Here is a 15,820-nt window from a genome sequence, read left to right on the forward strand (position 1 = left end):
CCTTGAGTGGGCCCTAGGCTTGATCACCTGTTCCCCAGTTCTCATAAGGAATCAAAGTAGAAGCTCAAGCTCTCCGGGGTTCAATAGAAACTATCCTGTGAAAGCCAGCTTTGAACCTTGCTTACCTCCCAGGGTTCTTGCTTTCACTACATTTTCAGCTTCTGGAGATTCCTTAATTTCATGCCACCTTAGTGATGCATTTTTAAATGATTTTGAAATACGTGCTTAAGCATTTCTGTTGTCTTAGCAAAAGGGTCATTCATATTATCATGTACATCATACAGCTAGAAACAGAAATCCACATTCTCCAACTTATCCTCCAGTCAGGCCTTTATTAGACTGCTCAACTGAAACCAGTCTTGCCAAGAGCACCGATGATTTTCATATGGCCACATCCAATGGTGATTATCAGTCATCGTCTTACTTGTACCTCTCTGCAGTATTTGGTACAGCTGATCACTCCCTCCTTTCCAAACGTTTCTTCAGGAGACCTCACTTTCTTGATTTCCTCCTTCAAGGTCTCCTTGACTGGGCTCATCTCCTCCAGGACTCAAAATATTAGAACTCCTGAAACCTCGATCCTGGAATTTCATTTCTAGCCATAGCCATATTCCAGATGATATTTAATCTAACACTTTGAATAATCTGTGTGCTGATAACTACCAAATTTATATTCTTAGCCCCGTCTCTTAAGAACTCTAGACTTAAATTCAACTGCCTAATAAGTATCTCCGTTAGGTGTCTGGGAGGCATCTCAAACCTAACACATTTATTTATTTATTTTGACCGGGCCAGGTGGCTTTCGGGATCTTAGTTCCCTGACCAGGGATCGAACCCGGGCCCCGGCAGTGAACGTGCCAAGTCCTAACCACTGGACCACCAGGGAATTCCCTAAACCTAACATGTGTAAAACTTATCTCCTTCCCTCTTCTCCCTCCAAAAAAACCCCAGTCTTCCCCAATTCTTCCCCATCTCTTTAAATGGCATCATCATTCACCCCATTGCCAGGAGTCCTTATTGATTTCTTTATTCCCTCACACCCCTCCCCCAACCCATTAGTGGGTTTTATTGGCTCTACATGCAAAACTGCCCTGAATCTGACCACTCCTCATGTCCACCATCCAGGTCAAAGCCAGTATCTTCTGTCACCCAGACAACCACAATAGTCCCTAAATGCCCCCCGGCTTCTGTTCCTGTCTCCCCACCCATGTCACCATCACCATCATCATCACCGCCTCCAGCTGAAATCTGTTCTTCTCCATCTATAGTTCTTTTTGAAAACCAGTCAAATTATGCCCTTCTCCTACTCAGAATTCTCACACTTAGAATAAAATCTGAGCTTCTTATCATGGCCAATAAGGCCTCCCAGTGTCTGGCCCTTTCTCTGACCTCTTCTCCCTCGGTGCTCCCTTCTCTTCTCCTTATGCTTCTGCTACTCTGACTTTCCCCTTTTCCTCAAGAGAATCAAACTGAATCCAGCTTCAGCGCCTTTACTCATGCTGCCCCCTCTCCCTGGAAAGCTCTTTTCCTGTTTCTTTCTTGGCTCACTCCTTCATATTGTTTACATTTCTGCTCAAACATCACCTCCATAGAAAGGCCTTTACTGACCACTTCATATAAAATAGTTCTGACCTTAGTCTCTATGCCCTTATATCATGGCACTCATCACCATGTGAAACTACCATTTATCTCATTGATCTGTGTCATATTTATTTTTCCCACTAGAATGTAAGTTTCATAAGGACAGAGACTTTGTTTATCTTATTTATTACCCTATCCTCAGAACCTGGAAGCCAGCTAGGGCTCGTAATAGTTGCCCAATAAACATTTTTGAATTCAAGAATGAATCTCATTTAACTCTCACAATAACCAGTGAGAAAGAAATGATTTTTCCAATCTTATAGATGAGGAAACTGAGGCTCAGAGATGTTAAATGACTTGGCCATGGTTACACATCTAGTAAGTGTCAAAATTAAACCCAAGTGTGTATGACCTTAGAGGCCATAGTATTTATTTTCAGTTTTTTAAAAAATAATTTGAGATTCACAACATAATTTGTAATATATTTACTTTGAAATAATTTCAGACTTACAAAAAAATTGTAAAAATAGTACAAAGAAATCTCTTTTACCTTTACTCAACTTTCCCAAATGATATCATCTTAGATAACCGTTGGTACAGTTATCAACACAAGGAAGTTAGTATTGATGTGGAAGTAGTAACTTACTTAGTACAGACTTATTCACATTTCTCACCAGTTGTCCCAGTAATGCACCCTCCATCATGGAGGGCTAAGTCTTTGTCCTTTGCGACCTTGACACTTCTGAAGAGGGTCATATCTTACCATCAGGATGTGGAGAGTTTTCCATAATAATACCCTCAGGATATGCAGAGTTTTCCATAATAATACCATGAGGATGGAGAGTTTTCCATAATAATAGCTATTAATGTTGGGGGAATAAATAAATCTTCCTTTCAAGGAGTGAAAGGAGAATGGCTCCTCACATTCTGTTTGTTTTGCTCAGCTTGGCCGACCTTGAAACATTTATTAAAAACAGCGAGAGCGGCTTGCTCAAGAAAGTCGGAAAAGGAGATTTCCAAGGATTGGTTGAAATTATGGGACACCTTCTGGCTCTTAAAGAACAACAGAGCAGCACCGATGAGATGTTTGAGCCTTTAAAGCAGACTATTGAATTGCTGAAGACCTATGGACAAGAATTGCCGGAAACACTGTTCAGGCAGCTGGAGGTCAGTGCAAAGTTTATGTTTTCTTAATAAAAGAGAGAGACGGAAAGTTTAGGGATTTCAGAGTGAGATGAGGTGGGTTGAAGTAAATGAAAAACAGGGCTTGGTGATAACTCAAGGTCCATGCTTTGGAGCTAAATGTGTCACACATGTATAATGTGTACCACTTTCTTGAAACTCAATAAATATGAAACACTGTAACGCTGGACATATATGGGAGAACTGATGTGGATGATGTGTTTGGGTTCTTTTTCCAGAATTAGGGAAGAGCCGAATTTTTCATTCGGAGAACAAAAAGCAGGTCTGAGGAATGTTATGATGGTCTAAGAGGAGATGTGGGGCATAAAAGGAAATAACTAGGCACTCTTAGAAAATGAAGAAAAGGGCACGGGTTACTGGGTTAGAAGTTAAGGGCAAGAAGGATAGTGTTGAATCAGAAGTAGGTGATCGTCGGGAGAGTGGGCATCCAGGGAGCCGAGTCAAGGAGGGGTCGAACGATGCCACGGCATCAGAGCCTGGCATCGGGGCAGAGATGAAGACATCCGGGTGCGTCCAGCCTCAGGACTGTGGGGGAGGGTCTGACCACACTGAGGTCTCCTTTGCAGGAGCTGCCTGAGAAATGGAACAACATTAAAAAGATGGCTGTTACCGTGAGGCAGCAGGTGGCCCCCCTGCAGGCGAATGAAGTGACCCTCCTCCGCCAGAGGTGCGCCGCCTTCGAGGCAGAGCAGCAGCGGTTCTGGGAGCGATTCCGCAGAGAAGCCCCCTTCAGGTATGCACCCAAGTTGCCACCACTGCTTCCCGGCCTTTAAGCACGGCAGCATCTTAAGTCACGGTGATCTCTCCGTGGAGTTCGCGTATTCTTGCAACAAGAGACGACTAGTTACTAGTCTTCCCTCCCGCTTGGGTCCACTGGTTAGAACCTGGTGCTCATGTTCACAGAGTACCGCTGCGGCCCGTGTGGGGTGAACAAAGGCTGTACAAATACTTAAGAAAAAGTCTAGAAGCTTCTGTGTCTCCAGGTCTATAAAGGGATTGTGTGTGGTAAGAGTACTAGGTTTTTACTAAACTGTTAGTATTCTAAATTCTCCCAGACTCCTGTTCTTTCGGTTTAAAAAAGTGGCTGATAGAATTTTAAAATAATTTTGGAAGGCATTTCAGTAGCCTAATGGCAGGATTTGAAGTGATGGATTTACTTTAAGGTGTACTTTCTCTGCTTAGTAGTTAGTTCTCAGGCTCCTCCCTACTTGTAGTCAGGGGTCTTTACACGAACAAAACAGCTGTGGGATGGGCAACACCCATCCACACGTGCCCACGTGCACACACACACACAAGTCCTTTTCTCAGGGGCTCACTGCCTTGGTGGAGAAATCTACAGGGTCTGCTCCTGGTCTGCTCCTCGGCGTCAGGGGCTCCAGCCAGGAGAACCAGCCGGTTCTGTGTCTGCTGACATGCCAGCTGAAGTGGACACTCTCCCCTCAGTCCAGCTCCGGGGTTTGCTTCTGTTTCCCTAGCTGGGCTTCCTGCTGGGTCTCTTCTGTAGTTTTGGAAGTCACTAGACTGAAAAATGCCCTATGTAAGGAGCAAGGAAGCTTTTTATTTTCAAGGGTTACTTACGGAAATCTGACATTGAGAGATACACGCTAAAGCAACAAACAAAATGGAAAAATAAATCACAGCTTTATCGGGAGGAAAGACAACATAATGATTAAGTACGTGGACTCTGGATTTAACAAGACCGGTGTCTAATCTCAGGTTCACTACTCACTGCCTAAGTCAGGGCAGTCACTTAATATCTCTTTGCTTCAGTTGCCTCATCTGTAAAGCGGGGTTAATAATAGCATCCACCTCATAAGGTTGTTGATAGGATTAAATAACGAATCTTTGCAAGTTTTTAGCATAGGACCTGGCACTAGGGTAACCAGCCATCCTGGTTTACCTGGGACAGTTTTGGGGTTTTTTTTCTTTTCTTTTTTTTTTATTAAAGTATAGTTGATTTACAGTGTTGTGCTAATTGGGACGGTTGTGGTTTTAACACTGAAAGTCATACATCCAGGGAAGCCCCTCTATTTCAGGCAAACTGAGACTTGGTCACCACACCTGGCACACAGTAAGGGCCTACCTATTCTATTATTCATTCATCAAACATTTCGTAAGCAGCTACTGTCTCCCAAGCATTATACTTGGGGCTAGAGAGCACGAGATGAGTATGTCAAGAGGCAGGGGAGGACAGATGTGTAAACTGTGCTTAGGATAAACGCACAACGTGGAGCTCTAAAGCATGAAAATCACCTGGGGTCCAGTCTGTCCCACAGACCAACTAAATCAGACTCTCTGGCGGTGACACCGGGCATCAGTAGTTTGTAATGCTCCCCAGGTGACTCCAGTGTGCAGCCAAGGTAGAGACTGCCTCCCTAAGGGAAGTAACTGGTTCCCTTTTAAGCAATCATGCCAGGGCATACAACTCCAAATGAGTCTGTGTCCCTTTAGAACAAGTGCCTTAGGAGCCATGCCCTTGTTCCAAAGAAGCATCTATTGCTCAAAACATTTGTGGAACTTCTTTTGGGACTATTCCTTCAGAGTCTGAAGCACATTCTTTTGATTCTCCTTTGGGCATGCAGTTGAATTTCTGAAATTCAACACTGATCATACAGGGCCAAAGCTGGTGAGGCAGGCGCGCAATCAAGCTGGGTATTTCTGCTCAGTGCTAACAACATCCACACCTAAGGCAACAGCCACGAAGGTAATGACACTGATACATTTACATCATCTGTCTCTTTTTTAAGCAGTTTCTAAAAAGGAATTCCAAAGATGTCTGGTGAAATATCTTCCCAAAAAGACTCCTGAGACTGCCTGAATGGAACAGCACTCGTTTGCTGGTGTGTTTCTGTATGTCTATTGGAAATCTGGTATCCCTCCTTCCTAGTTACACCACATGTGTATATTGATCAGCTCTTGTTGTTTTTTAATTTGGTAGCTGCATTGGTTTTTCTTTCTTAGCACTTTTATTGATATCTATCTGCTGGCTGTGAGGATATTGCTACCCTTAACTGGGTCTTGCAAATTCACATCTGTTAATTTAACATGCAGATGAATCTTTGCAAGAGACTACTTTGAAAAGAACTGCTCACAGCAGTGTGGAAAGCCAAACATTACTGCAATTTTGATGTTTTTCCCTTCTTGTCAAGAAAACTATCAAGACTAGAGCAGAATTGTGGATTTATTGCTGAAGGGAATCTTCATGGGTGTCAACGCATGAGTTTGTTTCTTAGTTTCGTGTGCATGAATGTGTGTGTTTAAAATGTGCAGACACTGTGTGTGGCAAATGAGTTGAGTTCTGGTTCCTCCACTTTCAGATAAATTTCTAAAATGCATCTCTGTGAAGGCACGTTTCTGTTCCCGATTAGATTATAGGTGAAGCTCACGCTGATCTTGTCTTTGGGAGGAAAAGGAAAGTGCGTGTCTCATTTGGCCCTTGTAGTCTGACAGGTGCAGGATGAAGTCAGGTCATTGGGGGAGGTTCTTTCTTAATGTTCAAGTTGAGTTTTTCCTCTTCTTTCTGTTCTTAACTTGAAGCTGTATCAGCACATTCCTAGCTGAGCTCTCTCGCTTCTCAGTAATCGGCTAACCATCATAGCCAGATTCAAGCCCTTCTCAACACCTCTCGAAATTGGAGACTCATTCTCCCCTTTGAGTGACAGGGATGCAGCAAGCTGCTAGCGGGTCTCTTGCTCAGTTCCTGCCCTTGAGCACAGGCTTCCTGGCTTTAAGGAATGAATGCCGTGTTATCCAGTCTCCTTACCCACATCAAGACCAGGATAATCCAGGGGTTTCTGGGTCAAAGCATTTGATCCCTATAAGCTCCAGTTCAATGGAGACCATCAGTGTTTCCAGCTGGCCAGCCACCAGATTCTGTGAACGGTGGGGAGAACCTTCCTAAAGACCGCCTGCCATTGGGTGCTGTCCTGCATGACAACCAGCAAAGCAAGGCTTTCCAAATAGCCCAGTGCAGCAAACGTGAGGAAAGAAGGGCCTTCATCTTGCTTGTGCAGGGTCTCTTGTCCCTTCAAAATTTGGAGAAAAGAGCAGTATTAGTCATGAAATCTCTCAGGGACATATCAGTATCCTCAGACATGTCATTAGTTCAGCTTGACCCTGTTCTTGCAGTTAATCTGACTCACTCACATGAGTCAGGCTTCCGTAGAGCAGAAGAGGTTGTGTTCTCAACAGTGGAGTCAGCAAAAAGTGATTTAAGTGCTAGGATCTTCAGATAATACAGATTCCCTGACCTCAAGGACTTACAGCCTCAGGGTCAATTTCAAAAATGAGTAACCAGACATGTCCATTGGGGCCAACTTTAACGCCCACTGGGGAGGCAGCTCACAGCCCTCGCAGAAGCTGTGCTTCAGCCAATGGGCAAATGAGACTTAGCCATTTGGAAAAAAGAGAGGTGGACAGCAAAGATATTCCAGGCAAAGGAAGCAGAACATAGAGACACACAGGAAGACGAAAACATAACGAACAGCTGGAGGACTGCATGTACGTGTGGCTGGGATGCAGGATGTGGGAGATGAGGATGGAGAGGTCCAGGTGACCAGGGCTTGACCATGAATGAGCACTGAGGAGTACAAGCATGAGAACAACACACATCATGGAAACACCAGTCTTGTGGCTGCAGAGGGCAGAGTGGAGCGAGATGGACTCAAGGTGGGGCCTCCATGGGGTGGTGGGTGATTGCAACAGCTGGGTGCAAAGCAGGAGGACTGAACTGAAGCTGTGGCAGTGAGCATGGGGGAGGAGGATGGACGTGAGGGAGACTTAGGAGGGAGAATCAGCAGGACTGAGTGAATATGGGAGATGAGCAGGGAGAGAGCCTGGTGTAATTCTCCATCTTCCATCTGGACCAGTAAGCTGGAAAAGGTATGTTCTGCTGCTCCTGAGATGGGGCCACAGGATGGGAAGAGCTGAAAGGTCACCAGGTCAGAGGGGGCGTGCTGAGTTTTATGGTACCTGTGGGGTATCAAGCACAGGTGTGTCACTGTTCCTTGTATGTGCAGGTATGGAACTGAGGTTGACATTTACCAGCCGCTCACTTCCCAAGAATTCATTTAAGTCACTTATTCCTCTCTTTCTCTTTGTGCCTATGTCTAGGGCAGGCCCGAATCTATACTTTTTCCAAGATCATGCAGATGAGCACTGTATTTCCATTTCTCTTAATTATAGTTTTATTCATCCAGACTTTCCAGGCATTTCTCTTTTAGATTAAAATACTTTTACATTATTATTTCAATTTCAAAGACTAACTACACCCTTTACCCTCCTATTACTTTCTTGTTCTCACACTGTATTGTTCCCCCAGGCTTTGGAGAACTGCTTCAAGTTTATTAGGCACATTAATCAGATCTGTGAATATCCTGACAGTTTGCACTAGAGCTTTGAAACAGGAAGAGGGTTACTTGCTCCCCTGTCTAGAGGTTCCTTTCACTACTTAGGTCAAATTAACTTTTATGTGTGCTCAGCTACAGGAAATGAAAGCCCACAGATTTAAACCATAAACAAAAATTATGCCACGGGGCAGATGAAGTTTGGAATAGGTTTGACAGATGATCACGTCCTACAAATATTTGAGGAACCAGTATTGATTCAAGGATGTTCATGTGCACTGAGGAAGGAAGAGTTAGGAAGATCATTGTCTTCTGTGTCCACAGCCCCCAACACTCTGATAGCACCTGTCCTATCGAATATGCCTGAATTTTATTCCATTAATAAATTAAACAGAATGTGGGCTTTTAGAATTTGTCTGATTTATACTAACACCAAGAAGCTAAATTCACTTTCCAAGTTCACTCTAATAAAGATAAAAAGTAGAACCAACACACTACACACTCCAACAATTAGTCTTTGGAGAGAATATGCAGAAGGAACCTTCATGCTTGGTAATCTTTCCTGCTGACCCACTTGCCACGAGGATGTTACATTTCTTTCCTTCTAGTTCTTTCTCTACTGCTCTCAGAGAAGAGAAAGCTACTTTCCTATGTAGACAGAGGGCCCTCTTCAACTCTGAGAACTCCAACCCATTCTGAAACACTTGGGGACTGGACAACAGTGAAGACACACGGTGATATTCAGTCTCATTCTCTTAAGATGAAAATACACAATCAGGGCACATGAGCCAAAACTATTTAGATGGAACAAGTGGGAATCAAACATAGCAAGCATCAGAGTTAATCTGACACTAATTTAATGATATGCATAACTGTTATTGTGTTGCATGGTAATTAGGCTTAAGTGGCAAGCAGTTCAGGTAAATGACTTTAATTAGGATTACTTTCCATCCGTCAAGTCAAGTATTTCCAGAGACAACTGAGAGGAGAGACAGTTTAAGAAAAGGAGTTTGTATGTCATCCTCTTCCTTTTTCCCTCCCCTCTGTACCCCACCAACCAACACACACACACACGCACACACACACACGTGCGCGCGCACACACACACACACACACACGGGATCAGAGGAAATGGCCAATTCTCTAATCACTCCTTTCCTCTCAACTTTCCCTTTATGTTGGAACCCGTGATACCCTATTCTGATTTTAGAGAAAGATGGTATTCACACTTAAGTCATGGTATCCCTGCTATCTAGCCTTCCATGCACACAGAAACAAGAAGATCTGAGACTGGTGATGGGAAGAAAGGATAAAGGGAGGCTGGGGGAGGAAAATGAGAGGCTCCTTGAACATTGTTCTGGGTGCTCCTGACCCATGTGGGTCCCTGTGCACGTGCAGTTCTTACGTTGGAGGAGAGGCTCTGCCGGGAATGCAGGTTGGAGGGGCCGCAGGGTAAAGGAGGTTCACGGCCGTGAGGACCAGGAGGAGCAGTGGGGGCCGTGAGGACCAGGAGGAGCAGTGGGGGCCGTGAGGACCCACTGGGAAGAAGAGGAGGAGGAAACGTGAACTCGAACTGTAAAGCGTGATGTAGTGCTTACCCGAGTCCAGCGCAGAGCCAGAGGCTGCCGCAGGACGCAGGAGGAGATCAGGGGCAGCTTGAAGGAGGTACTTAGGGGACGCGGAGCCTGACAGGAGGCATGCAGCGCCGGAAAGCCAAGCAGTGCAGGCCCGCGGTGAGGGCTTTGTGCTCACACTGCCAAGTCCCTAGCAGTGGTTCTCACATCTGGAGACCCTGTTCCCTGAAGGTGATGCAGGCCATTAGCAAGGGCCTCACCACAGAGAAGGATGCCGACCTGGCACATCGGAATCACCTGGGGAGTTTGGAAAATGCTGTTGCCTGGGTCCCGCCCCCAAGGATTCTGATTGAAGGAGACCAGGGAGCAGCCTGGGCATGGAGGTCATTTAAAGCTTCCAGGAGGCTCTAACAGGCAGCCAAGACTGAGAGCCACTGCCCTTAGAGGGAGCAATGCCAGAGTAGGTCAGGGTTGGCCTCTGTCTCTTACACACCACCCACCACAAGTAGCTCCTGGCGGGAGCTTTGCCTGTACAGCCTCTGCAGTAACAGGACAATGCTCTTTTGTGTCAAGTGGGCTGGACGCCAGCAAGTGGAAGCAGAGTCTAAAGGGGGCTTGAACAAAGGGGTGTTTCGCACTGCACCTGGGTGGGGGAGTTGGGGAGTATTTTTATTACCCTCTCAGACTGAAGAACAGACCCAGACATGGTGTTCCTCTTGAATCGCCAACTGGCTATGCTCGTCCCGCTCCAGCCTACCCTGGATGTCTCTTCTTTCCAGGCTTTGGTGACAGTCCCTGCCCTTTGCTAAAATACCAAGGATTTGAGGATTCGAGCTGGCATTACTCTGGTGATTCTAGGAGATGACTCTTGTGTGCTCTACTTATAAAGGGACAACATTGTGTTTTGTAGGTTTGATAGCACTGACCCTCATCAGATGCTGGATGCCAGGCACGTGGAGATCCAGCAGATGGAATCCACCATGGCCTCCATTTCTGCATCTGCTAGCTTGTTTGAGGTCACCGTCCCTGACTATAAGCAACTGAGGCAGTGCAGGAAGGAGGCGTGCCAGCTGAAGGAGCTCTGGGACACAATTGGGATGGTGACCTCCAGTATCCATGCCTGGGAGACCACCACGTGGATGGATATCAACGTGGAGGCCATGGACTTGGAGTGCAAATGGTTTGCCAGGCACATCCGGAACCTCGACAAGGAGGTCAGGGCCTGGGATGCCTTCACAGGCCTGGAAAGCACCGTTTTGAACACCCTGACCTCCCTGAGGGCTGTGGCCGAACTGCAGAACCCGGCCATGCGGGAGCGGCACTGGAGGCAGCTGATGCAGGCCACGGGCATGACCTTCACCATGGACGAGGGCACCACCCTGGCACACCTCCTGCAGCTTCAGCTACACCACTTTGAGGACGAGGTCCGGGGCATCGTAGACAGAGCTGTGAAAGAGATGGGCATGGAGAAGGTCTTGAAGGAGCTGCAGACCACCTGGGTCCACATGGAATTCCAGTACGAGCCCCACCCGCAGATCTACGTGCCTCTGCTGCGGTCCGACGAGGACCTCATCGAGGTTCTGGAGGATAACCAAGTCCAGCTTCAGAACCTGATGATGTCCAGGTACATTGCCTTCTTCCTGGAGGAAGTATCTGGCTGGCAGAAGAAGCTGTCCACTGCTGACGCCGTCATCTCCCTCTGGTTTGACGTGCAGCGCACATGGTCTCATCTAGAAAGTATATTCATCGGATCTGAAGATATCCGGGCTCAGCTGCCCCAGGTACCTGCTCCCTCTGTTCCCATCCCTGAGTCAAGGGATGATCCCCTAGTTCCTGCATCCTCTAGACCTTTCCTTCTCTGCCTCCCTGCCTTGGCTTCACCCAGGGGCACCTCCAGAAAACATTGACCTTCCAAGCCACCAAAAGTCAGGCAGAGGAAAAGAGAGAAAGTGAAATGTATGCCAGCGAGTTTGTTCCTAATGTGTAGGAAAAAGAAAGGAGAACCTGGTTTTAAAACCAAAACCAAAAAAAGTGTACAGGAGAAAGGAGGTCAAAAATATGAGCTGCTCTTGGGGTGCTCCACACGTAATTACAGTGCAGGTATCGACTGGAAGTGAGCATCGTTTCCAGGCAAACTCAAGCTCCTTTTCTGCAGCGAGCTGTTCTGTAGAACTCGGGCCTGTGCCAGCAGGCTAAATACCAGTCTTCAGCTAAATACTAAATGAGGAATTTCGCTAAATATGCATTCTTCTCATTACTACCTTTCCTGTAGTTGCTTGCCCCTTGTAATTTGTCCTAATTAATGTGCATTAATGTACTTCCCCCCCCCAGTGGACTCTAATTCATTTAAAAAGAGATTTTCCAGACTTCTGTGTCCCTCAGCACAGCAGCACAGCGAGTTCTCTGCTTACAAATTAGTTTGATTCCAAAATGTCATATGTTGTCCAGACCTTGTTTCAGAGTTAAAGCACATTCCATCAAAACATGATATTTTTCCAGCTCATCCCACAAATGCATATTTAGTGTAATAATGCACATTAAAGATTGTACATTTGCAATGAAAAATAACAGAAAATAATCCTGCTATAGCTATTGTCATTAAGCAAAATTGAATAAGCCAGATTTTATTAATCTCCAATGCTAATGATTGAAGAAGGACAGGTTTAATGAGAAGGGGGTGTAGGTGGAGACTTTTGTACACATTTTGAAGGAGACATTTGAGAACTTTCAATTCAACATAATAAAGAATTCATATCATTAACTTCTCAGGTTTGTGTGTAAAACATATAAATACATTTATTTTCTTTGTATTAACAATATGGTAACAAAGACAACTCTGAAATGTAATAAATCAGTCATCATCTTACACCCTACCTAGTAATTATTTTCATTCATTATGAATATTTCCCAACTTTTTTTCACATATATACATGTTTTTACACAACTGCTCTCAGTGTAATTACAATTTTCTATTCGGCTCTTTTCATTTGAACATTTATGTCAGATATTTCCGATACTTCTATAACCTTGATACTTTTTCATTTTTAATTGTCATAAGATATCTCACTGAGGAATCATAATTTACTTCACCTCACCCTCTTATTTTTAAATCTTCTTGGGAGAGAGGCCCAGATCACAGAGGTCCCAGCAGACTGGAGCCGGTGGCCCGGGTTTGAGTTGCAGGACCTTAGGGAAGTTACTTAAGCTCTCAGTGTCTTGGTTTTCTCATCTGTAAATTGGGACTAATACTAGTCCCTACTTCAAGAAGTTAAAGTAGCGCACACAGCAGTGCCATTATGATTGTTGTTATGTAATAATAGCCACACAAGCTCTCATCAGGTGCCAGGTGTTGGCCTAAAGTGCTTTGCATCTATTATTGTCTCAGTCATTTCAACAACACTGTGAGGGTGTGTGCGTTTGGGGGGAATGATAATATCTAATTAACTTTGACATCATAGTAGCACATTTGCTGTGGAAACACTTTGGTTATATAAACTTTTGCTTGGACCCAGAAAGAACATTGGATCCACCATCTCCCTGACTTAGGAATTATGTATTTTATGCCAACAGTTCTCAAAGTGTGGTCTGGTGACCCCTGGGGGTGGTCCCTGAGACCTTTCCAGGGGATCCTCAAGGTCAAAATTATCTTTATAATAATACTGATGGTATTTGCCTTTTTAACTCATTCTTCCATGAGCGTACAATGGAGTTTTCCAGAGGCTACATGATGTGATATCACAACAGACTGAATGTAGAAGCAGAGAAGAGAATCTGGCCATCTTCTAAGTTAGACATTAAACATATTTGCCAAAAAAAACGTGAAGTGATGCCACTTTTTCTCTAAGTTATATTGTTTAGGAGAATATAATTATTTTGGATAAAAATATGTTATTAACATAATGGGCTTATTATTGTTATTTTTTAAGTGAATTGATAAATATTTTTAAAAATTTCTCAACTTTAGCTTCTAATATAGAATATACATGGATAGATATAATATTACCTATATAAACAATAGCTCTTTCCACTCCTCAGTAATTTTTACAAACATAAAGGGACTTCAAGACCAAAATGTTTGCGAACCACTGTTTCAAGCTAAAGGCATTTCCTCCTTTGAGACTAATCTCTGTATTAGACGACTAGGAGCAGTTTCAAAAGCAGACTTAGTACATGAAGGTAGCTTCTTGAAATTGAGGGGGGTGGTAGTTAATTTTTTTCCACATTTTTATTTGCAGGATTCTAAAAGATTTGAAGGCATCGACACTGACTTTAAAGAGTTAGCTTATGATGCTCAGAAAACTCCAAACGTAGTAGAAGCCACCAACAAATCAGGTCTTTATGAGAAGTTGGAAGATATTCAGAGCAGGTGATGGTCGGTTTGCAGCCCCTTTTGTAATGTGTTTCCTTTCCCCGCTCTGTCTCTGAGATCCTTACCTTATTTAACTGCCCGAGTGAGAGAGTATGTCTGATTGTGTACCTTGATTTGCCTGTGTGGTCGGGTAATACGGGGTGTTAATAGAGGTGTTTATTGTGATGTTTGCAAATACCCATACATGTTCCATGCATACATGATTTTTGCGTGTAATCCATAGGTCGCACTGGTTTTCATTTAGGTAACATCTATGTGCCTATGGATCTAGGCAAACCTAATTAGGAAATTCTTTGTGCCCGCAGACTGTACCTGTGTGAGAAGGCCCTGGCGGAGTACCTGGACACCAAAAGGCTTGCCTTCCCTAGGTTTTACTTTCTCTCCTCTTCTGACCTGTTAGACATCCTTTCCAACAGCACAGCCCCGCAACAGGTAAGCTGGGGAAGTACCTGTAGAAACATTCAGAAGGACCAAGATGCTCCAGCAGGAGAGTTTCAGGTTCCCCATCACGCCCCCTTAGGCAGTGTATGTATTTCAGACCTGTGTTGCCATCCTCATCATCACTAACCTCAGAGCTTTCTTCATTTCCACCATTACTGCTTCTCAGGATGCCCGCCCCTCAGCCCATCAGTGGCTTTTTTTTTTTTTAACAGCTTTATTGGAGTATAATTGATTTACATTGTTGTGTTAGTTGCTGCTGTATAACCAAGTGAATCAGCTATACATATACATATATCCCCATATCCCCTCCCTCTTGTGTCTCCCTCCCACCCTCCCTATCCCACCCCTCTAGGTGATCACAAATCACCGAGCTGATCTCCCTGTGTTATGTAGCTGCTTCCCACTAGCTGTCTATTTTACATTTGGTAGTGTATATATGTCCATGTCACTCTCTCACTTCATCCCAGCTTACCATTCCACCTCCCTGTGTACTCAAGTCCATTCTCTACATCTGTGTCTTTATTCCTGTCCTGCCCCTAGGTTCTTCAGAACCTTTTTTTTTTTTTTTTAGATTCCACATATATGCGTTAATATACGATATTTGTTTTTCTCTTTCTGACTTACTTCACTCTGTATGACAGACTCTAGGTTCATCCACCTCACTACAAATAACTCAGTTTTGTTTCTTTATATGGCTGAGTAATATTCCATTGTATATATGTGCCACATCTTCTTTATCCATTCATCTGTCGATGGATACTTAGGTTGCTTCCATGTCCTGGCTATTGTAAATAGTGCTGCAATGAACATTGTGGTACATGACTCTTTTTGAATTATGGTTTTCTCAGGGTATGCGTCCAGTAGTGGGATTGCTGGGTCATATAGTAGTTCTATTTTTAGTTTTTTCAGGAAGCTCCATACTGTTCTCCATAGTGGCTGTATCAATTTACATTCCCACCAACAGTGCAAGAGGGTTCCCTTTTCTCCACACCCTCTCCAGCATTTGTTGTTCGTAGATTTTTTGATGATGACCATTCTGACTGGTGTGAGGTGATACCTCATTGTAGTTTTGATTTGCATTTCTCTAATGATTAGTGATGTTGAGCAGCTTTTCATGTGCTTCTTGGCCATCTGTATGTCTTCTTTGGAGAAATGTCTATTTAGGTCTTCTGCCCATTTTTGGATTGGGTTGTTTTTTTGGTATTGAGCTGCATGAGCTGCTTGTATATTTTGGAGATTAATCCTTTGTCAGTTGCTTCATTGGCAAATAGTTTCTACCATTCTGAAGGTTGTCTTTTCGTCTTGTT

The 15,820-nt window shown here is 44.3% G+C and overlaps 1 protein-coding gene across 1 annotated transcript in view; it reads left to right on the forward strand.

Moving 5' to 3' along the window:
• The window catches only part of DNAH9 (dynein axonemal heavy chain 9), a 301,732-nt gene that overhangs the window by 68,741 nt on the left and 217,171 nt on the right, over positions 1-15,820 (forward strand). Inside the window, exons 18-22 of the mRNA XM_082373261.1 lie at positions 2,526-2,748; positions 3,351-3,517; positions 10,614-11,484; positions 13,939-14,069; positions 14,378-14,504. Coding sequence (XP_082229387.1) covers positions 2,526-2,748; positions 3,351-3,517; positions 10,614-11,484; positions 13,939-14,069; positions 14,378-14,504 — 1,519 coding nt within the window. The remainder of the gene's footprint in view (positions 1-2,525; positions 2,749-3,350; positions 3,518-10,613; positions 11,485-13,938; positions 14,070-14,377; positions 14,505-15,820) is intronic.

The sequence above is a fragment of the Balaenoptera borealis genome, assembly GCF_965194805.1.
Source record: "Balaenoptera borealis genome assembly, chromosome: 20".
Classification (NCBI taxonomy): domain Eukaryota; kingdom Metazoa; phylum Chordata; class Mammalia; order Artiodactyla; family Balaenopteridae; genus Balaenoptera; species Balaenoptera borealis.